Source organism: Temnothorax longispinosus, chromosome 10 (genome assembly GCF_030848805.1).
Source record: "Temnothorax longispinosus isolate EJ_2023e chromosome 10, Tlon_JGU_v1, whole genome shotgun sequence".
NCBI lineage: Eukaryota > Metazoa > Arthropoda > Insecta > Hymenoptera > Formicidae > Temnothorax > Temnothorax longispinosus.
This window is the reverse complement of record NC_092367.1, coordinates 6,127,702-6,151,380: the sequence shown is the minus strand read 5'-3', so window position 1 is coordinate 6,151,380 and position 23,679 is coordinate 6,127,702. Positions and strand designations below refer to the sequence as shown.

At 42.2% G+C, this 23,679-nt stretch overlaps 2 protein-coding genes and 1 long non-coding RNA gene across 3 annotated transcripts in view; 1 reads left to right on the top strand and 2 right to left on the bottom strand.

Moving 5' to 3' along the window:
- The window catches only part of Px (MAP7 domain-containg protein plexus), an 86,518-nt gene extending 73,749 nt beyond the window's left edge, over positions 1-12,769 (bottom strand). Inside the window, exons 1-8 of the mRNA XM_071791101.1 lie at positions 12,413-12,769; positions 10,052-10,943; positions 8,180-8,445; positions 7,695-8,079; positions 7,349-7,604; positions 7,038-7,229; positions 6,052-6,736; positions 5,833-5,929 (exon numbers count right to left, since the gene is read on the bottom strand). Coding sequence (XP_071647202.1) covers positions 5,833-5,929; positions 6,052-6,736; positions 7,038-7,229; positions 7,349-7,604; positions 7,695-8,079; positions 8,180-8,445; positions 10,052-10,832 — 2,662 coding nt within the window. The 5' untranslated portion in view covers positions 10,833-10,943; positions 12,413-12,769. The remainder of the gene's footprint in view (positions 1-5,832; positions 5,930-6,051; positions 6,737-7,037; positions 7,230-7,348; positions 7,605-7,694; positions 8,080-8,179; positions 8,446-10,051; positions 10,944-12,412) is intronic.
- Positions 12,770-12,946: 177 nt separating this feature from the next.
- LOC139820678 (uncharacterized) overlaps positions 12,947-23,679 on the top strand; it is a 93,890-nt gene continuing 83,157 nt past the window's right edge. Inside the window, exon 1 of the long non-coding RNA XR_011734066.1 lies at positions 12,947-13,182. This is a non-coding gene — a long non-coding RNA (uncharacterized lncRNA). The remainder of the gene's footprint in view (positions 13,183-23,679) is intronic.
- Positions 14,605-23,679, bottom strand: part of Dnr1 (defense repressor 1) — a 147,194-nt gene continuing 138,119 nt past the window's right edge. The window contains exons 3-7 of the mRNA XM_071791105.1: positions 20,450-20,690; positions 19,293-19,462; positions 18,412-18,628; positions 18,060-18,257; positions 14,605-17,979 (exon numbers count right to left, since the gene is read on the bottom strand). Coding sequence (XP_071647206.1) covers positions 17,653-17,979; positions 18,060-18,257; positions 18,412-18,628; positions 19,293-19,462; positions 20,450-20,690 — 1,153 coding nt within the window. The 3' untranslated portion in view covers positions 14,605-17,652. The remainder of the gene's footprint in view (positions 17,980-18,059; positions 18,258-18,411; positions 18,629-19,292; positions 19,463-20,449; positions 20,691-23,679) is intronic.

Sequence of the window (23,679 nt, the reverse complement as noted above, 5' to 3'; positions counted from 1 at the left end):
GTTGTGTAGTAACGCCCAACGAGTTGCGAAATGTACGCAACAGGGAAAAAAAGTAAAAATAAAAAAAGGATTATTAACTCTGCGCATTTAAATTCGTCGCCTCTCGTTATTACATCAGCAGTGTTCTTTTCCGAGAGCCTTGACAGCGATATTTTGCCGCGCATAACTGACAATCATACAAACGCAACAGCAAACGCGCGGCGTTCTGACATTTTACTAGGCTCAAGCAGGCGCGCGTGAAATTATGAAAGAATTCCTGTCTAAGAAAGAGACACTTAAGAAATCTATGCATTCCTCGGGAACGTAAATTCCAATTCTGAACCTATACTTCTCGGACCACGCCGTATCTCATCGCACCACGAAGGAGATACGGCGATTAGCGGTCAACGAAAGTCGGTTTCTTAAAGATGCAACAATTCCCTGGAATATTCTGTTGTCCTAAACGAACCGTTTATATTCTAACTGTCCGTCCGAGAATAGGCGCCTCGCAAAGATCAACAGAGAATGCCCTTCGCACCACTCAGGACCGTGTCATCGCCCACTCCACGGGAAGAAGGGCAAAAAAGAACCGGGACCTATGTGGGAATAGTCCACGTAGGGCCCACGCGACATCCCACAGAGCGGCGGTGAGTTAGGCTTATGAGACAGACAGCCCAACAGCCGACTATCTGTCGGGCAAAATCAATACGTGCCGGCGACAGGGAACTTCCCTCTCGCCCCTTCCTTTCACCCTAGACTACTCGACTGACTGCTATCCTCTTTCATCTCCATCCACCGCGCCTCGGTCGACCCTTTTCTGCTCCCTCGTCGCCTCTTTCGGGGTGCCCCGCTCACTTTTTCTCTCGCTCCTCTCGCACATCGAGCAAACGCGCGTTCTCGCCACCCGCCCCCGTGCCCTCGCTGCCTCGTCATTCACGACCGCCACCCACTCTATAATGGCACGTTGACGTTCTCCAGAGGGTTAATAAGCTGTATTATTTTTATCGCGCTCAAACGAGAGTAACTCCGCATACGCAAGCGCTGCGAACGATTTAGCTTTAACGATCGTGATTAAGAGAAGTGTGACCATGCCCAAACGCATACTAAAAATATTATGTTGCTTAGAAGTGAAGATATGTAAAGCTGTATCTTTAAATTTGTACTCGGAAATTCTTGCTTCGTCATTTAGCGAAACATATATAGTTGCTTTATAAGCGAAAATGAAAGCTAAAAAAAAAGTGATCGTATATCGATAGCGACGAAAAGAAATATCGTTCCGTGAAAAGAATCGTTTGTCGAGCACGTCGACTTTGACGAGTGAATCGAAGCAGAAGGAACGACCGTATGAGAAAGCAGAAAGCAGAAAGGGGGAGCTAACCGGAAGGAAGGTTTATTCGCGGTGAAACGAGCCATGGAGCCGCCTGCCAACGCGCTGCCGCGAGCGGTTCTGCTACTTCGCAAGGCAGCCGACGGTGGTTAATTATTAACACGCGCCAAGCCAGAAGCATACCCCGTTAAGAGAGCGCGTTGAGAGGTACATCTCGCTACATGAATTCGCGGCAATCGCTCGCAAGGCGTCTAAACACCGATTAAACTGCTCGCGGAACCGCGACATCACCCGGATTGAATTCGATCTTTTCAATCTTTGGAAACAATACAGCCCTTAGAAATGTTTAATGTTTCGCTGATGTTGAATATGGCTATAGATATATATAATTTCCATGATTTTCATACAAAGCTTTCACTTATTTATACATCTCAAAACAATTAATTATTTTTTTACCAAACTTGAATTAAGTATCGTTCATTTTCGATATTTTTCAAATCTTTATATTAAATATTTTAATAAATAAATTTCAAACTAATATCCATTAAAGTAAAATTCACTAAAAATAAATTCAAATAAGATTTTCTTTCATCTTATTTTAGTAACTAAGTGATGCGTGCAAATACTAATGAAGGAATACGTTACAGTAGCTCGTAAAGTAATATCTTAGAAGAGAAGTCGGAGGGTCGATCGGGTCGCGCTTTGGCACCGATTCACGAGACACCGATGGGTAGGATACACGAGAGAAATCGAGCCTTTTGGCCGCGTGCCTGACTAGAACAGCCACGTGTACATGGTGGTGGTTATCGAGGGATAAGGAACGCGAGAGGCAAGTCACCGATGACATTGATATCGATTCTCGCGAAGAAGACGACAGGCAGGTCAACACTCTTCTACCGATTGCTCTCTGCACGAGTTAAAAGAGAGAAAGAGCGAGAGCGAGGAGGGTCGCAAATGGACGTCGTACACGCAGACGGACGGGGATGAGAGAGAGAGAGAGAGAGAGAGAGAGAACTGATATCTCGCTCCGTACGTTTACCGTGAAGAGGGTCGATGGGCGAGTGGGCGAGGACGAGTCGAGGAGGAGACGAGGACGGCAGGCGTGTTGACGAGAAACGATGGGGCTGGCTCCCTAATTCGAATTTAGGTGTTGGGCGGGTTGGCAAGTGGGCGCAATGCGGTGTCACGCTGCGGGCGTTTGCTCTTTCTCCTTCAGCCCCCTCCGAGCTGGTTTCCTCCGCCAACCCGCCACCCGTCATCCGCCTCTCCTCATTCCTCTCGCGTCTCCTCACTCATAGTACGCCGCGCACTCCACCTTCCGCACTTTAACTCCCTTGCTCCATCCACGGGCGCAAGCTCCTCGCTAAGCCCTCCGCTAAGTCCCATCCGACACCTCGAGCGCCACCCCCGGTACCCTCTAAGCCAGATCGACCGACCTTAATCGACCTCCTGATCTCGACGATCGTATTATACCTGCCTGCGCGCACTTCCTTCCTCCTTTCCTCCCTCGACGAGAAAGCGATACTCCGAGTTACCAACGACTTCTGCGTTTTCTTGTCACATTTTCAGGACTTTCCCAGTCGCGGCAAATTACCGTCGCGGTTTTCCACGGTTTCGCGCTGAATTTCCGCCGTGAATTTAGTATGACATTTGCAACGGACATTCGAAAACTGCACTTCAATCGAAAATATATGTGAGAGATGAATAAATTTGCGTTGCAAAAATTGAAGAAGAAATCCTTAACATTTTAATTAAATTATTATTAAATAGATATTTGCGATGCAGGCTAGTTAATACATAAAACAAAAACTTCGAAAGCTAGCTAAGGGGATAGCGTTCAATTAAATTTTAATGTAAGAAGATTAAACCAGTTTACACCCAGTTTGTTAAACTTATTCAAAAACGTATAAAAATTTTAAGCGTGCCGTGCCTATAAACAGTTAAGAGAGGCATTAATTTCGCATGGTCCATAATTTTTGGCAATTTACAGTAAATTATAGGTATTATGAACGTGACACGTTAAATTGCTTTCGACAATGCCGAGTGTATCGTTTGATTATAATGCTTCATTGCGAAAGTCTCGCGGAAGTTCAAAATGAAGAAATCGGTCGTTCTTTTACCAACAATGATTTTCCGCTAATGGACATTACATTCGCGATAATGATACTTAAGCATCTCGAAAAGGTCACGCACAACATCCGGATGTGAGAGTTTATAATAGCGCTAAAACGTTTGGTATGTTAAACGGCAGGATTTCCGGCGTATTTTGCAATGCTTCCGATATAAACCTAATAATTCTCGTTCTATTCCTGATACGGAAGCAAATAAATGGAGCGTAAAGTTAAAAAATCTTTTTTAATTCACGATAATTTTTTTTCAGGATATTTATCTCCTATGGACTCGGACTAATTGCGATGTTTGCAAAATAGGAAATTTTTTTTACATAAAGTTTTGTCGATAATCGAGCGGATTGAAGAATTCATAAAGGAAGGCGCGATATAGCGTTGTGGAACATCCTGTACAGGAAGGTTACTCGGTTAATATATTTTTTACAAGCTTGTCTTGCGCCCGGATTAAAAAGGCGACTTCAACGGCCTGCTCGAGTGCAAGTTTACGACTCCTAAATGGCAGGTTTGCACGGTGGTCTCACGCGTCCAACGGCGTAAACTCGAGGAGACGTGCCTTCCTCCACGCTACAGGGGCGTGCACCGCCGCCGCTAAAGTCAGAACGAAAAAGGAAGAGAACGAGGCGAAAGTGTTACAGGCTAACAGCAACAAAGCCGCAAGGGAACCTTTCGCGGCGAGAAAGCTTTTCGGGGCAAACGCGCGCGGTGTCAGCGAATAAAAATGTAACGAGATGCATCACACCTCGCGCGCGATATTCTTGCATTAATCTATCACGTTCTAAAATTTGTTCGCGCAGTAATATACGTAATAAACACGTAAACGTGTGAATTATTAAATAATTTAAACATGACGTAATTGATCCGTACCCTTTCGGGGTACACGTTGAAAAAAGAAACATCGCAAGATATAATTATGGAATGTATACGAAGTATGCTCGCAGCGGGAAAAATATTGCTCGTAACATGAGACACTTAGAAAAGGTTCACGAAGATAAGGGAGAAAAAAGAAGACATAAACGAGGAACAAGACAGAGAATCGGAAGAGCGGTCGAAAAAAAGCACGAAAATTCGCTCGAACGCAAACCATCAGAGACTATGTTCTTGGCTAGCTCTTCACCGCCAGTCTCCTTTTGTCTGTCGGATTTTTAAAAGCACCACTCACGTCTCATCCACCGTACCTTCCACCCCGCCGAGTCTTTGTACAAATACACGCGTTACATATATATATTTCTACACATTTATATATATATATATATATATATATATTTTTTTTTTTTGTTCTATGCTTTGAGCGTGCGGAGCAGTGAGATCAAAAGGCGTTGCCTTCGGTTTTAGCACCGATCAGTGTGCACACTGATCTTAAATACTTAAAAATCACTATAGTTTTAACAATCCTATAAAATTATAGGATTGTTAAAACTATAGTGATTCTTAAGTATTTAAGCACCACGAAAGATTTGTTGAAACATCAATATTAATATTTATTAGGATTATGTATTCTCGTTATTGTTATTTTTCGCTTAAAGATGAACTCGTAATTTTGAGATTTTAGCTGGGTGGTTATCTCTTTCTGATCGGAAACTTTCTCTCATAAAAGCTAAATGAAGCAACTCTAACGAGTTCGCTGCATCGATCGTAGTGTCCAGTCTTCCCGAAATGCGAAGATTGCGATCGCATGGTTAAACACTGTTAATCTTTAAATTTAATTAGCTTATTAATGACAATCGTATTTCTTGCACTCCGCGAATTCTCGTCCGTCGACAAATTTTATCTTACTTTAAAGTGAAATGAAGCAGTTAATAAAACGTAGAGTGTGCACACTAATCGGTGCTAAAACCGAAGGCAACGCCTTTTGATCTTACTGCTCCGCACGCTCCAAAGCATAGAACAAATATATATATAAATGTGTAGAAATATATATATGTACACGCGTACATATAGCATTTTTAATATTTCGCAGTTTAAACTGAATATGCGAATAAAAAATACTATTAAAATAAGAAGTTTAAAGGGACTAGCAGAATGGTTTCAATTTAAAAAGTATGGTTAAATAAAAGTCAACTTGGTATTATCTAACAAGTAACGGAAGTGTGCTTTAACTACCGATGCCAGAGAAAACCTTCCAAGAGTTGTTGATCCTTTAATTAAGAAGTACTAAGTGCATTGCTGTGCAAGAGACGAGAAAAGTTTAAAACTCGCTGAGTATACTTTTAAATATGCTTCAAGTGCGCTAAACGTCTTATTTAGACAGTAAAATAACGTAATATTTACTACGGTTTTTATCCCCAAATAGAAAAGTTGAAAAATATTGACATATGCGAAAAACATTTTCGTACATGTGACACACATAATACGAAACTCACTGCATAGTAAGCACATTTTATTTAAATTAGCACTCACCTTGTTCCTTCTCCGGAATTTTTGCAGGTGCCTTTTTATCGGGTGCCTTTGGTGAGCAGTTCTTTCGCACTGGCCTAACGGTTAATGTCGGTGGAACCTGTCGGAGATAAACAAACGTAGCTGTAGTAATCTATTTATGTTTGGCGTATAATAAACTTTATCGTTCATTTTCGCGCACATTATATCATCAACGTGCAAACACATAAATGATGTACTCACCACTTTCTCGGACCTTTCGCCCGACGGTAATCTGGCTATGGCCGCGTCGGGACTGTCCTCGGGCGGTGGAGGTTGCACAATCCAATTGTATTCTCGTTTCTCAACAGGCAGGCCCCATCTCTCGTACTCGAGACTCTGCGTACGCAAGGTCTCGTAGCAGTCTAAGCACACCACCGCAAAATCGCCGTTCTCTAACAGTAGGCCCTTCTCCGGGACCCTGTGATACCTCAAGAACGGGAAGTCCTTCACCGGCAGCGCTCGTACCCGTTTCCTGTACGTCACAATGCCGCAAACGTAACAGCAAAAGTCGTGGGTGTTATACTGGCGCTCGGCGGCGTTCACTTGCTGTCCACCGGAAAGAGTTTCATGCTGACGCCATTGCGCCAACATTGAATGATAACAAAACGTGCAGACCAGGGCGGAACCATCATCGCGGAGCTGCTCGGCGTTCGGATGTGACTGGTGACGCAACAGGTACGGAAAAAATGGCGCGTTTCGACCCACAGGATGACCGTACAATACTCTCGCTAGAGTAAATTCACTGTGTAAACCGCATAGGAAACAATAAATCGAGCTGCTCGATGTGCCCGGATTGCTTCCGAACGTTCGATCCGAACTGGAGCTCGGTGGCGTAGCAATTGACCGATTCACGTCACCATTTGGATGTGGACTAGGAATATCATACCTGGAATTTAACAGAAATCACAAATGTTACATTTTTTAATTTTCTTAATATAACATCCATTAATATAACATCCAAAGATAATTTCAAGAATAATTTCTTTCAGTGTAACGTGTTCATGAAATTGTACAATCTATTAATCTTTTACAAAGATCAAATCTTCGTAGAAATATATGTACAAATGATAGACATAATAATAGATAAAACCATTTTAATCACGCAAAACACTTCTTACTGTATTATTAAGTGTAATATATGCAAATCATTTAAGAATGATAGCTAATATAATTTGCGGTAGACTAACCTGCGGTGTTCTAAAGGAACCCGTTGAGCATCCATACTTTCCCACTGTTGCGCAAGATGATTCACACAGTGACTACATGCCAATACCCTCCCGTGACTATCCATACAAGCATTTTCAGACGTACGTGCCATTCCTCTCAAGCAAGGAAAATGCATAGCATGTGAATTCATTCCCTCTGGGCTCGTAGATAACCTGAAAAAATAAAGAATAACCTGATATCCTGAGAAGGATAAAAGATATTGAGTTATCGATATCCCGCGATAGGATTATGTTAACTGCAATTTCCCCGGTTATATTTATATGGGACTTACCACTCCATAAGAGTGCGAGGATGCAATCTCTCACAGATATAGCACCTATAATTTTGGCCAAGCACAACAGTCCCATTTTCCGCAGGACCATTACTAGGTGAATTTCGTTGCCCAGACGTGGGAGCTTTCACGGTGGTATTGCTTCGTTGCTTGTTTGTAGCAATCGTTGACTTGTTTAAGTCGTATGGCTTAAAGCGAATATCGCTACCAGCTGAATTGGCTGGAGATTTTGGAACAGAGGGCCGTGGCGAAGGACCTGTATCGAAAATATTTAATCTTTTTATACACTGTCTATAAATACTAGTAAATAAAGTGTAAACATTCTTCGAGATTAATGAAGATTAACCTTGTTGACGGAAATCTACATTTTGTCCGGCTGGCTGCGCCTCGTGATTTTCTCCGCCAAACACCTGCTGCTTTTGCGGAATAGCTTTATAACAAATGGAGCAAACCTGCACCATTCCCTGACTAATAGGACTAGCTCCTGTCGGAGGTCTCAGATGTAAAATAAAAGGGAAGTACACCTCCTTCTCTGGATTAGGACAGCAATACAGAAGTCTAATACTGGATGAAGGGTACTCGAGAGCGCAAGTGTAGCAAATAAACGTAGTTGTATCCATTGCAGATGCTTGCCGTTTGCGAAGCGTATAATTTCTATCACCATGCGGTACTCCTTGCCGCGTGTACGCTTTCCATTGCAAGTTAAGATGATTCTGGCACGCTGAGCAGGCCTAAAAAAAATGATCAGTATGTAAGTATAAATTACTATAGAAATATTAAAAATAATTTTTATGTACACCAAGTACACCAAGAAAATAAGTATGTCAGTACCTGCACTCGTCCAGCACTGTCCATGGGTCGACTTCTACTCGGCCTAGGATGAAGCATCAGTGATGGAAAGAACGGCGGTGGACTGGGAGAAGAATGCGGCGGATTTGGCGGGGTTGGCAGTGGCTTCGCAGCGATATGACTGAGAGATCCCCTCTTGAATTCGTCCCCGCACACATAACAGACTTCTGTGACCGAGTTCTTATCCGGCATCGACAGATCCAGGATGTCTGTGCCGACGCTAGATGATGATCCGCCGCTGTAGATAGCTGCAACGTCAGACGATTGATTACACGGTTCGTTCATCGTCGATGAGCGCTCCATTCGTCGCGTAAAATCCACGAACGCGCATCGACATAACTGGCCATCCTACTTGTCTCGGGAATCGTACACGCCTTCGACATTATCGTCACGCTGCACGTGGCCCACTTAGAAACTGTATTTTTCGCGGGTTTATCTCCACGCTGTATCCGAATACGGAGAGTGTTGATAGTTCCTCGCACTTTCGTATATGACGACGTACACAGTGTTTCTATTTCGAATGACCCGGTTATCTGTTGGGGGCACCCGCTGACTAATGAATATCAGATCGGTCGGATCGAAATTGTAGAGGTCACCGAGGCTCAATAATCCTGAACGCGAACGCGCGCGGTGCGCGGGAGGAAAATCGTCTAGAATCGCGACTCAGATCGGACGTGCGCGCTGAATGAATCGGACGGACTCTTCGTCACACAACATCCACATACTTCTTATCTACAAAACTGTTAACCTTTACTTTCAAACGTTTACATTAGTGCACGGAAGGACTAAGGCCAGCGTAAATAATGACCTGATTCGTATATTTACCGCGTACACATTCTAAAGCGAGATAATGTAATAGCAATGAAAAACAGCTTTTACTCCTATCAGATAGCACTTGCCTAAGGTGATTTCATGTCCATTTCGTTAAGTGCATACTCCGGACCTGCTTTAGTATTAAGCGCATTAAAACGCTTCAGCATGATTGCCGCTTAATATTTTCACACTACGTCGTACACATCGTAGATACTTTATCTAAGCATACTGTTGTCGCTCTCTTCATAAAGGATGGCCAGTAAGTCATAATAAAATCGTAACCGGCAAAGAAGTGATCTGTATCTTATCATTTAAAAATATCAACGTCAGATATTTAAGTAGACAGAACAAAAGACAAGTGTCTAATCAATAAGTACGAATCTCAGATTCTGTCACCAATATTTTTTTTTCATTTTCGTTGAAATAAATTCTTCAACGATTATACTACAATTCACCGTATGACGAACAGTACATTTTTTGATTCTCTCCAAGTTAGAAATAAAAGCAGTAAGTTGACCTCAGATAAAGATCCAATTAAACTCCCCCGGTCAATTTAATAATTAAAAAGATCCCAACAGTCGCCTCTTCGCGTCCTGCTCTATAATGTCTATATATATATATATATATATATATATATATATATATATATATATATACTGTTCGTCATACGATTAATTGTAGTATAAGATATTTCATTTTCGTTGAAGAATTTATTTCAACGAAAATGAAAAAAAAATTAGTGACAAATATAGAATCTGAGATTCGTACTTATTGATTAGACACTTGTCTTTTGTTCTATTTACTTAAATATTTCATGCTGATATTTTTGTACTTTTTTTTAGTATTATATATATATACATATATATATATTACTTATCAATGTGCAGAAATATTATCATGTAATATTATCACCAGAAACACCTTACTAAAAAAAAGTACACAAACATGATAAATAAACAAGTAGAATAAATACGAAGTTAGATATACATTCTCTTTTTCTTAGTTTGAAGGATTAACGAGATGCGACTAATGAATAGTAACCTGCAGGCGGCGGTAAGGTGGGTTGTGGCGCAGGTGAGGTTCTAGGTGCATGTCTCAGGTCCAACGCCGCCTCATTGGATATTCTAGCGTCTTCGACAGGCTGTCGTGGGCTCTGTAACCTTTGATGAGGTGACTGCAATCTATGGTGGGGAGATTCCATCGTGAGCCTCGCTTGTTCCAAGTGCCTGTGCGTTTCCGCCGTGTTAGAATGCGGCCTTGGTACCTCGGCAACCGAATTCGACAGAGGTCTGGTCTGCTCGACTACTCTTGGCGAGGGTGAGTTCGGTGGTAATCGGGGTGAGATGCCGACTGGCCGACTTTCCTGTCTGAGCTGCGGCGCCTGATCGTTCGTCAAGCCCAGAACTTGGGCGGCATATTCGCCCTGAAGTGTCATCTCGGCTCCCGTGAACGGGCCGCCGTCGCATCTCTTCAACCAATAAATCCGCTCGCTGGGTGATCTATGCTGCCGCTCGTAGCTCTCCCACTGTTGCAATAGCAGTATGTAACAGAGATTGCAGGCCTTAACAGCACCGCTTCTGGCACCATCGCCGCGGTAGCCGCTTGGCGGCTCGTGCGACTCGAGAAACGGAAAGTAGGGCTCATTGGAACCACCTGGACTTGGTTTCACTCGTAACCAATGCTGCTCGCTGTGGCCCACGGCGCCACAGACGAAGCAGATCCTCGCTCCGCCGCCATCCTCGGGCGGATTGGGCTGCGCATTCGTGAGCGATTGCCCCTCAAGTCCCGGCTCATTCTTTACATATAATTTGCCTTCCATCATGTCAGGAAACCATTGGATCCCTTTTTAACGCCCTCTTATATCTTCGTGTTTGGCACGCATGTACGATCAGAAATCACAGTGATTGATAGAGCTTCTATCTCTTGTGTATATCTGAAAATATAGAATGGATTCATAAATAAAATACACGGTATATATTTGATTATGGTACAATTTATATTCATTTCTATTTTGGCTTAGCGATTTCACAATTACGAAATATTACGTTTCTTTGTGTGTATCTATGAGCCAACTATACACAAATGCATTTAAGTCGCCATATTATATGCAAATAAGATTGTCTAAGTGCGGGTATGACATCATTTTACAGATTAAATTGCTAAATATTTTACGAAATAATAACGGAATTGCAACAGTTATTAATGCACTTAAAATTCACAAAGTACTCGTTTTAATGATACCATAACTTCTGAAAGTAACTATGCTTTAAGCATAACTATTGATTTAGCACAATCGACAAGGATTCTCTGTAAAAAAAAAAGCAGACAGAGAATAGGAATCGTTTAAATTGGTTCCTTAGCTTTCAGAAATTGTGCGGTAATCACCTATTGTGCTACGTTCACTGAACAATTTGCTGTTTGCACTACTTGATAACAAATTACATTTACTGTCGCCACAAAAAAGACATTTTGAAAGTAAACTTTGCTATTTTCAATTCTGTCGTATGCACAATGTCCTCAATGCCAATCGTCCGTAACTCAACTCGTCAAAGCGTGTAAGCGGCGTGTAAGAACAGCGCAGTAATTTCGTGCGCAAGCATCTGGTAAGCAAACAGACAATCCCGCAAAGTGACGAGACGGTCAACAGGCTGGTGTTTAAAAGATTAAAGAACCATTCGTAAAATCGCGACGATAACGCGGGGCATCTATCCGCGATGCATTTAGACCGCCGCAGGCATGCGGTATATTTTTGGAGCATCGCTACATCGACGTTTACCGAGCCCGACCAGAGATCAAACTTCTCGGTACATCGGTAAGCGAGTGCTAAAGGATCGTCGTTGAGGAAGAAGCGTGCGTGTCACTCGTGTGTGTGTTTTCAGCGGCGAGGAAGCGGGGTAAAGGAAACGGAATGCGGGCGAAATGCGGACGTAGAGGCGTGGAAGGGTTTCCCCGACCGCGTCCCGACGGGGACGACGAGGCTGGCCGGCGGTCGGGCCGCCGATGACAGCGGGTTCTCGCTCGCCGCGAGGATCCGCGAAACGTGCTTCGCGAGCTGGCGTTCGGGCACACAATGGTGGTGTCGAGCTCGCGAGTCGCGCGGCCGACGCGTTCGCGCCTTGGACCGCCGCCGTTTTGGAAATTCCGCGACAGCGGAGCGGACGGTGCTGGGGCAACGCGCCGCGCCGCGCCGCGCTGCTCGCCGATCCTCGCGAACGCCGCGATCTCGCGCGATCCTCTCGCCTCTCGCTACCGAAATTACGCGGGGCCGTCGGCGAGCGCGCCGCGCGCTCCGTCGAGGGAATCGAGGGATTCGCTCGCGCCTCGCGCCCGTGTGGGCCGTGGGCCACGGAGGCCACCGCGCCGCCGAGGCCGAAACGCGCGAGCCGAGCACACGACACTCACGTTCTCACAATTCGGCAGGGCTGGCCACAACATCGCGTCGCTACTTGGTGCTCCTGTCTTGGCGGCTCGCTCGCGCACGGACAAAAGCGGGGCTCCCTTATCGCGAGCCCTAGTCCCTGCCATACGTGCTCGAGCTCGAGCGGCGCACGGTGCCGCGGGGTGTCACCTTCGTCGTCGCGCTGCCGCCGGCCGTCCCGCTCATATTTACACGCGCCAACGACGCCGGTAGACGTACGACACCCAAACGCCCGGACACGTAACTCGACTGTCGCGCGTGACTGCGAGGTAACGACGGGATCGCTACTACGGGCGACTAGGAAAGATACATTTTTCGATGGCACAGCACCCGCGACTTCGCCCTCACTTCGCCGCCATGTTGCAAAATCCCGATCCGCCGTCCCGTCATGCCACGCAGCTTCGTCATATGACAGCGCCGCCGGGACGGCCAATGAGAGCGCGCGGCGCCCGCGAGCCCGCGAGAGCCCGCGTCGCCCGCGATCGCACTGCCGCCAACGACCAATTAGCAGTTAGCACGAGATTTGAATTTTACGCTAAATTCTTCTTCGTCAAGTCGCGGTGTCGAGCGTCGAGATTTATCTGCGCGTAAACTCTGTCCGTACCTGGAACTTTTACATTCTTCAACTGCAAAACATTCGCCCTCAAGTGACAATCTCGGCCCCGCCGTGAACGGTCCGCCGACGCATCTCTTCAACCAATAAATCCGCTGGCTGTGTGGTCTAGGCCTCTTCCGTAGCTCTCTCACTTTGCCGGTGAGTTTGTATTATCGTTATCTTAATGGCCATTTTCTTTCTTTAAAACCGAGCTCTCTCGAGCGCGTCCTTTTGCTTTATCGGCATTCGACGGTAAACTTTGACAATTGTTATCGCTAAAGATGGACGAGTCGATTTACTTAATAAGAATTCAATAATGAGGCTAATCATAAAACGTATTCTTTAATAAAAAAAACGTGTACTACCTTCAAAATTAATATGGCCATTTTCTACTTTTGTTCCACTCGCGTTGAAGATAATGATGATTTAAAAATCAGATGATCAAATTTATCACTATGAACAAGAATATGTTGTCTGACAGAAGGGGTAAGTAAATATGATTCGAAACGGTATAAAAATACCACTCGCCGTTCTTTCGCTATTACTAATTGTCCCTCTTACCGATTGATTATTGATAGTAATAAACTATAGAGCTCATTGATTATAGTATTTCAAGAGAATCGCGTTTTATCAAAACGCAAATATCTCCATTTTAATCTGATTTACTAACAAGGGAACCTCGCGACATCAAAAATTCTGATTTTGATGAAACCTCAGTTTCACACACATGTAAAAATTGAGGGAAGGCAAATTGACGAATTTATAAATTTCCAATTGCGGCTTCTTCGAGGACTTTTTTTCTCAATATATCTCGAAAAGTATTCGCTCGAGGTATCAAAAAATATTTTATACAAAAGTATAAGAGAACCCCTCTATTTAACTACATTAATATTAAAAAATAATAATTTTTGAAAAATTTTTTTTATTTTATAATCGCATATTGTCTTTTATCTTGCTAACAATAAGCGTTCCCGAATTATCCTGTTAATTTGGAGTGATTTCGAAAATCGCAATGTCGACGTATGGACCGCGAAACTGCCGGAGGCAGAGATTCCGTTCGTCTGCTTTTTTGCGCAACGCGTAAACATAAGAGAGAGAAAAAAAAAGAAGAAACAAAGTAGACGACTGTGCAGTCTGTAACGCGGACGCGCTTTCTACGAAGACGAACGTGCCGACAAGCGAACCGGTCGTTCCACCGCGCGATGCTAATTTTTACGCTGACACACAATATCTGCTGAATAGAGGAAACCGAACGTGCGTGAGAAATGCCGCGACAAGCATGCCTCTTATGAAACGCCAAGACGTTTTGCAACGAAACAAAAATGTTAAACGAAAAAACGTGCGATTCTAGGACGCGCCTACAATTATTTTAATTTAACATAATATAATTAATATATTATATTATCATATTAATAACATATATTACTACATATGAATATAATATATAAAATTATAATATAATAAATTATATATAAAATAATATTTAATCGAATAATATAACGTATGAATTATTTATATAATATATAAAACTAAAGGATTGCTCGTAGGGATTTTAGAAGGGAAGTAGTAAAGAAGGGTCGGTTTCTCTGAATGTTTCACGGTATTTAATCAACAGATTGGAACATCGTATTGAACGCTAAAATTTACGTTTCGTAAGTTGTGGTAATTTCATATGTTACGCGCGCATCTACCGTCTCGCGCATCAGGTGGAATTTTGATATAATACTAAAAAATAATTGGAAATACTTTAAAAATACTCTTTGCAAAATGATAACTTTTAGAAATATACACACTCTCTCTTTCTTTCTCTCTCTCTCTCATTCTCTCGAATCATTTTCGCCTCTACCATACATATCTATTAGCTACAATATTTTGAATTTTTTCCTTATACGTTTTTCATACAGAGATTTAAAATCACAAGAAATTATTATTCGTAACGTGTAATAGTAGCGTTATTGTTGTCATCATTATTATAATATCTTACAGCTATCGACACGCAATAATGGTACAAAGTTATTTTGTTTTTCACATTCGCAACCGCAGACTCACTATAATTCGTAGAATGTAATCGCAATTATATCGATCGTTTCCAAAGATTATGATCGAGACTATCCCACGGCAGTTACGCGATATTTCACGATAGAAATATTTTTATTTTGGCGCGCACAGCGGTTGCCTAGTTATAAGATTGCATTGAATTGCATAATCACGATTTTAACTTAATGTTTTTACGTACGTCCTGACGCTCGCGTTAATAATATCTAAAAGAAAGAATAGATCACTCAAAAACAATACTCTGATCTTGCAGATACAATGTAGCTATCATATCGCCGTAACGAATATTCTTGAAATCCGTTAAGTGTCTCGCGATAATATAGAATACTAAATCTGCATTTTTTCAAAATGGGAAGAAAGCTACACTGTAACTGAAGAGGAGTCTCTTGAACATTAAACTTAGCGGCATGTAAATACACACTATCATCATTTCTTATAAATAATTACAAACTAAGTCTGCTTTGCATTGATAAATGACTATAAGATCATTATTTTTTTCATTCTTTATCTTTCTTATTTTCTCTCTCTCTCTCTCTCTCTCTCTCTCTCTCTCTCTCTCTCTCTCTCTCTCTTACTCTCTATCACTTTCGTCACTCATACAAAGTTCAATTCATAGAACGCTACTGATGGATGTTAGAAATAATTCATTAGAAGCTATCTTTCCACATTTTACTAATATCGAATTTTTCTCACCGATTGGAAACAAGAAGGAAGAAGATTCAATGCTTCGAACTTTTAATCAGCAAGATGCATGATTTAAATGAGAATGCGTGTTATTTTTATTCAGGAATGGAACTTCCTTTGTGTTTTTTTGGACACAAAATGCCATTAACTTTTTACTCTACGATTTATCTTTTAGGTGCAAAGCACAGGCAATTAACTCGTTTCGCTTTTATTATGACTTACTCGAAGAATGACGTATGTGCGTAGTATATTAAAACAGATTTGACATTTGGTGAACTTATGACTTTTACTCATTTGACCCTACTGCTGCGGGTTATCTCATTTCTTATATATACATATATAAACAGATATTACGGTAATAAAGTTTCCTTCTTCATATATGTAGAATGCTTCAATAAAAAAAAAAACAAGAGGGTAAGATATAGTTCGCGGGGAATCGTTTTCGACTAACAATTCTGCAACGATTACCTATTTAATTCTCCTTGTTCACTACGTGTGATAAAAATAGATTCACAATATATATCTAAATGTGATGTACGCATTGCGTTGCCTTTATCACTACGATCACTACGTTTATTTAAAATGATAATGCAGTACATAATACTAAGTTCATCGTAAATTGTATGTAAACGTCTTAATTAATGTAAATATATCGAGACAATTTAAATTTTATTTTATCGAAATATCCGGTAGAAGCGGCCATATTATAGCAGTTATTTTTTTGTGAACGATACCGTATATATGTAATGAATAACGAATGTTGTAGTAAAAATATGCTGGGTCACCGATTCCGATAAAAGTTCTCGACCCGATGTGTATGTATAATCTGCGAGCGTTATCTAAATCAGAGTAAACATATGACCAAACAGAAGCGTATCTATCTAAGAGGAACACAGAAGCATTGAGAAAGATCATGAAATAACAAGGAAAAAATTGGTCCGATCATCAGTTAGAAAATAAAAATTTACTCCAAGTGCTTTTGGATCTTGTACAATATGGGTTACAACTTTGTTCGCACACATCGGCAGCACTGTTTCTCGTTAGATCCATGCTGCTAATAGCACTTCGGCCGTTCGATTAAAGGGACTATTTATAACACCATTATGAATATGTAGACACAATGATGCAATCCCGTGATTCCCCCGTTGGATTTACCTACGCTATACCCTTGTATATCTCCTGCGCCTTCTCAACAATATCATCTTTAATCACAGTACCGTCAAATCATTTCTCAATTTTAATATTTTCAAACTGTTCACCCTGTTTGTTAATTATTCTTTTCAAAAAATTAATTTTACTATTCCTGAAAAACATATTTCTTTGGTCAAAGAACCAAGAAAAAATTTTCTTAATAGTTTTATTAATTTTTACTGAAGGAGCAACCGAGGTGTCAAGATACGTGAATTTGCATAAAACAATGCTTCATATAATTCAAATCATTCAAATAATTTCACAATAATTTCAAAAAGAAAAGTGATGTCGACAATAATGTCGCAGTAAGTGTTTAATCATTCTGAGTAACACAATAAAATAACTTCTGTAAAAAAAAGTATAATTATAGTAATCTTAGGAATAAATCTTTTTTTATAAATTAAACAGATAAATTAAGAATAAAAGCAGAGAAACATCGAAGCAACATCAAACAATAAAAATACGCAATTGCACGCAGCTGAACTCGTCCCGCGAAATCAAACTTTCAAAAATCGGATGAAACCCAACGAGCGTCGTCGCGGGGTGTAACTCAACGAATGTCGAAACATTTGGTCGGTCGCTCGACGGGCAAACAGAAAAAAGTTTCACCCTCGTATCTCAATACGCCCTCCCTGCGCGGCAAGTGACAATCCTGAAGAATCTTTCGAACGCACCGAGTCCATGTCTGAATGGACACTCTCAAATGTTGCTGTTTACCGACGCCTCGCTGTCTATAATTCTTTTGTCTTTGATCTCCTCTGTTAGCGGTTTACTAAATACGGGCTCGATCGTCTCTGACAGCAGTTTCGGATTGTGCTTGTCGATGTGCGTCAGCTCGATCGGGAGGTATATGGTTCGGCAGTAATCGATGTCGGCCCGGCATAACGGGCAACGCTCGCAGCGACGGGCGCAGTCCAGACAGGCCACAGCGTGCCCGCAGGGAAACAGGGCCGTGTCCAGGCTCCGGTCCATGCAGATCCGGCAGAGCATAGCGTCCAACAATCTCGCCAGGCATTCTCGAGATTCCTGAAATCGTACGAATCGTTTGTGTCGAATGCTCTTGGTGACGAATCTTATTGTTAGCGCGGCACAGATTCGTCACTCACCTTGCACTTAGAATTCTCGCACTCGCCGCAAGCGTGCCTATCGAGGATCTCATTCTCCTCCGGCAGAGCTATGGTCGCCGCTTCGCAATAAAGCGCACGTCGTGCATTGTCGTATACCTCCCGGCAGGTCCTGCGGATGTCGAACACGTATTTCTTGCCCAGGGTCGAGTCCTCGTTGAAAATGGAAATTATTGTCCCCTGCGGAAGAAAGCAATAACGTGCGATTATATCGTCATTCGGACTTAATAGATAAAAGAGCTTAGAAAAAAAGAGTCGCATCAAAAGAAAAAAGTCGATGTAAAAAAGGACGAAAAAATAATCAAATATACAAAATGACTGTGGGAGGGTGTACCTTTAAATCCCGGATAAACTGCGCGGTAACCGCGCTCCTAACTGTCTCACAGCTGTAAAACGCGTGCTTCTCAGTGATCGCTCTGTAAAGTCCACTGGCGGACTGGCTGGAGTCTAATTTAAAGTCCAATGACGTCTCCTCGCCGTCGAGCGAGAGGTAAACCAGGTGGAACATCCGCCGTTGTGATGTGGCGCTTTGTATAGCTGTATATGGTATACTGTAACGCAATACATAATACATCGTATAATAATTTGAACTACGATGAAGGTAAAGGTAAAGTAAAATCTTGATGTTAATCTTCCTTCTGCATAATGGATGAGGCGAAAGTTTGGAAGGGCCCTATTGATCTTATCGTACGCAAACATTTTCTATTTTTTTATTATTATTATTTTCGTCAGGATTTTATTAATGTAGAAGCACAGCCTTGTCATTTTATATTAAGCGTGGATTGATAATAAAGTTCTCTCAGTAACAGCTGTTGAACGATCATCTCGGCGGATGGTATAACGTGTAGCAGCCGGTACGTGCCGTCTCCTATCGCCGACAAGCAACATTAAAATCGACTCGAGATTTTGCGTTGATAAATATGCAACTTAGCGCGACGTTATTTAGATGGATTGATTCATCAATGTACAAAAGCGTTCGTTTAAGTTTTTTATTTAATCTGTGTCTAAATTTATTAGTTTTGTTACGAATAGAAATGTAGCTTGGCAAAATATGTATTACGGCAAAATTTGAGACGTTCAACTCAGTTATCCTGCATCATTCTTGAATGTTAAAAAATAATTTGTAGGAAAATTGTTAACGATGATCGCAAATTAATTCTTGTCTATATCTGAAATATATATACATATATGTATGTATTATTAATGTATAATCACTTTTGTGTCTCTTCGTCCTGATTGCGGTAGACTGTGATTCCGTGCGGGCCAACGCCGATCATAGACACTCCGTTGTATCCAAATTTACTGTGAAACATTTCCTGTCCAAATGCGTCGAGGTTTGATATCTCTTTCAAGAGCCAATATTCGGCGGTCGATGCTTTCATCCCCTGAAAATTCATATATGTCTGTGATATTCATGTAGATTGCGTGACGCATATTCATGCAGCAATATTCAGTTATCAAATTGTGAATCATAAAAAAAGATTTGTTAAAAATCCCCCCTTCCGCGGAAAATATATCATATTTCTCTACAAATATAACTATCCAACAGATATTGTATATTTTCTATTAAACGCCATCACACGTGTTCCATTTCAAATAAAAAAATCTAAATTCAAACATACAGATTTAAAAAAAAAACAGAACGATAGAAAAGATTTATTAAACCCTGCAAAACGAGAGGACGTCAAGTTTGCTCGGCACATGTAAAATTTATTAGATAAAAGGAAAATAAAATTAAAAAACACATATATAGGGTGACAATTAGGAAGCTGCTAAAACTAAATTAATATCGTTTAGTATCACGAATAGACAGAATGAAACAAATCAAACATTATACTGCAGAAAAACTCATCAACTTTTTTGACGCGTAGTGTAAAAAGTATAGATTTATGAGTTTGAAAAAATAAATATGAAAGAACTCCGCAAGTTTGACTTAAATGATGATATATGTCCAGAAGATCTCGACTTGGATCATTTCCATGAGAAAAATTTACCGTGTAAAAATTTTTTAATTAGAAGATGTATTTCATAATTCTTTCAAAATAGCCTCAATTATTGTGCACAGTTTAAAGATCATCATTTCGAAAACGAATGTCGCAATGAGTTATGCAACCAGACGAATTGTCAACTCTCTTTTATAATATTTATTGTTACTCTTTCATATATATTCTTTCTTTACTATATTTAATAAAAATGACGGATCTCTTTTAAAATGTAGTGTTTAATTCATTTCATTTTATCTCTCTCTCTCTCTCTCTCCAATCATTATAAAACAACTTTAGTTTTAGCAACTTCCTGATTGTCACCTCACATGTGTGACGGCTTCGTGTGGCGAGTCAAATTACAATTAATACTTCTGTCAGCGCACAAACCTTGATTTCCTTGTGCTGCTGCACTATCCGCAGCAGAAAGTCTTGCGGTTTTGGCTCGCACGGCTCCGCGGGTTGTATGTGACAGCATTGGGAGTAGAGCGCGTGCGGCGGTGACAGCGCATCATAATCACCGCCGTCGGCTTGCGCTATCAGGGCGACCAGACGGACCACGGAGCCCCAATCCGCGACCTTCAGCCTACCCTCGACCAGCTCGAGGCGCGAGTGCAAGTAGAACTGGTGCCTGCAATCACAGAAGGCGGGGGATGACAATGAGACGACGCTCTCGGACGTGTTCCGCAAGAAAGCGGAGAGTTATTAATTGTAATTAGTTCAATTTCGCAACGGGGCGGACCAACTAATATACACGATACTCCCCGGCTAAAGTAAGATTGATTACTCCTCCGTTCTCGGAGAGTATTGTTTTAAGGCTCTCCTGTGCCGCCTTCCCCCTCTACCTCTCCGCCAAGCTGAACAATGCGGTAATACAATAATGCAGAAATGATTAACGATCGAGGCAGGTTCGCAGCGGCGAAAAATACGTTCGCGATTTAATTGCACGCGGCATTTAGGCATTATATCGCCGAGCGAGAGACGATCTCTCGCCTGTGCGTGACGTGAATCGTGAATCCCGCGACTCGATCTGCTCCAGGATGACATTTAATCGCACGAGTTGGCGTGTCGAGTTATTTCCATTTCCAACGTTTTATCTCTTTTTTTTTTATCCCCACATCGCGGGAAGAAGCTTCGACAGAGGATATTTTTACTTTGGTTCGCTGAATTTCTGGTTGACAACTTAAATGATTCATATCGCGCATTTCCACAGTACCGTGACTCCACGTTCGCATGCATATTTGAAGAATAGCGGAGTGCGCGGCGACCGGGTAGGGAAGAGGTAGCTCTCCAAAATATATACCTCCGAGCTCTTTTTGCATACTCCCTGAATATCCTTCAGCTACAATGCATACATCTCACGATAAACATGTTGCCGTCGGAGAAGTGGAATTACGCGTCGAGAGGAAGTGAATAGCCCGTTCGCGAAGTACCAGAATACGATAAAGAATCTGCATTAGAATATACCGCGCTGTACCCATTTTTCACAATTCTGCATGCCGTTGCGCTCCCTTCCTTCCTTCCTTCCTCTCGTTCTCTCTCTTTCTCTCATTTAATTCTCTCTGGCAAACTCGTGTTGCGGAGATAATGGATAATCGGGACGTAGACAGACTCCTCTGTACACGCCGATGGCAAATAATTTGGCACAATGGGGAAAACAATTTATTATCCGTGCTTCTATCCGCGCGAGCATCGACCCTCATTCAGGTCGCGAGCGACACTTATAAAGCATCGCCCATCGGCATCAAACTCCAGTTTTATCATCGCATCAGCGCTATTACCTCGATGTCTCGATTTATTAAAAAAAAAACGAGAAATATATCTGCGAAATATATTCCCGAATAGTTGACTCACCGCGTTCTTAACGAGGAAAATATCAATTTCGATCGAGAGTAAATCGGATCGACGCGTGCGAGAGTAAGACGAGTCGACGAGGATCCATATCGGCGAGTTTGAAGAAAACATCAATGGTCAAAGATCTTCAAGTTTGCCGAATATTGTTGGTATTGAGAAATAGTCTCTCGAGTTCGGCTTGTTTACCGAAAAACTTCGGGTGACCTCGATACTTTTTCTCTTAGGAAATCATCAAGCGAACGTTCTCGGAAAGACGTGAAAGAGGAATCGCGTCAGAAGGTTGCCGCGTAAAAAATTGGGTCGCGGTCGTAATTTTGTAAGATTTGCAGTCACGAACCCCGCCGGCCTCGTCACCGTCGTCAGATCTTGCAACGCGTTTCTTCGAGAACCGCCGGCCGTGGAATTCTGAGTAAATTAAGCGATTTTCCTCGCCATAAAGTTCCACCGGTGCTTTGCGCTCGTACCCCTCTCTCCCCTCTCCCCAAAAAACGAAAGACGTTATTTATCGCGGGTCGTTTTCCCCGGTCGCGGATGTGCGAACAATCTTGCCGCTCTCGTCGGACGGAACTTACCGTCTCCGTCGGCCCCGAACTTTGGCGGAATCCGCGGGATGGTAGGAAGTGTTCGAGGACCCAATGACATTTGTCACTGTGAGAGAGATATTGGTTCTGCCCGAAGTTCCCGGAGAGAATGCCGGAATTCCTTCGTCGGCGGACTCATTGTTAACAATCGCGCGCGACGAAAATTGCCGTCGGAACAGGACCAAACTCTTCCGACCGAGGATTCGCGCGAAGGCAAAGAGGACGATTTCGAGCCGCTCTCGCAGATTGACAGTCATAGACTTAACTCTTCATCGAGCGACGTCTCAGCTTCGGCTGAGAGCCTCTCGCGTTCCAACAACCGAAATTACTTTCTAGAACTGCGAAATCGTCTCGCTCCTCTTCATCCACGAATATTACGAAACCACCTGAATTACACAATCTCACGGTTGAGAGTAGTGACCGTAACATCTCAATTCGCAGGATAATGAAATAATCAGAGTAGCAGGCAAATCGAGTTCGCTTAATCTCGATTTGTCCCGTAGAGGAGCTTTTGGATAATTAAGCAGAGTTTGCGCTTTGCATCTGCAGTGATACCGTCTGTCTCATTAATCTGAAATGACATTGGATTTAATATTCCTGACGCATTCCACACGTCGCTTTCCGTACCGTTGATTTTCGGACGGCGCGGGCGATTAATCTCGTTACAGGACTTTATCTGATCTTTCCTTGCGCGGAAGATTTTTCTGCTCCACTAAAATCAAGACGAATAAGGCAAGAGGGCAACATCGAATTATGAACAACGCTTCCAACACACCGGACTTACACGCGGCAAGATGATCTGACTAAACGAGGCTAGGCTGAGTGCTTTTAGAAAGCTTTCAAGCCGCCTTAAATGCTGGGAAATCCCTCGGTGGAATAAAGCTTTTATTAAGCGCTATTACAGGTGAGACTATTTTTGCCGAATTCAGCGCAATATTTCTTATACTTGATGAAATATTTATCAGACTTTATTAGACCGCATATCAAACGGATATCGTGTGCCATGTCGCACTGTTTGACGAATATAACCGCGTCGCATAGAGAATATTCGAATTAGCGGGAGTCAAGTATAACTCCGATAATATTAACGACATCGTCATAGAACGTCTGGTCGGTGACGTATATTTCATTCATGACGTGTACACAGCACTTTCCCATACATAATTCAGAAGTGGAAACAAGGTC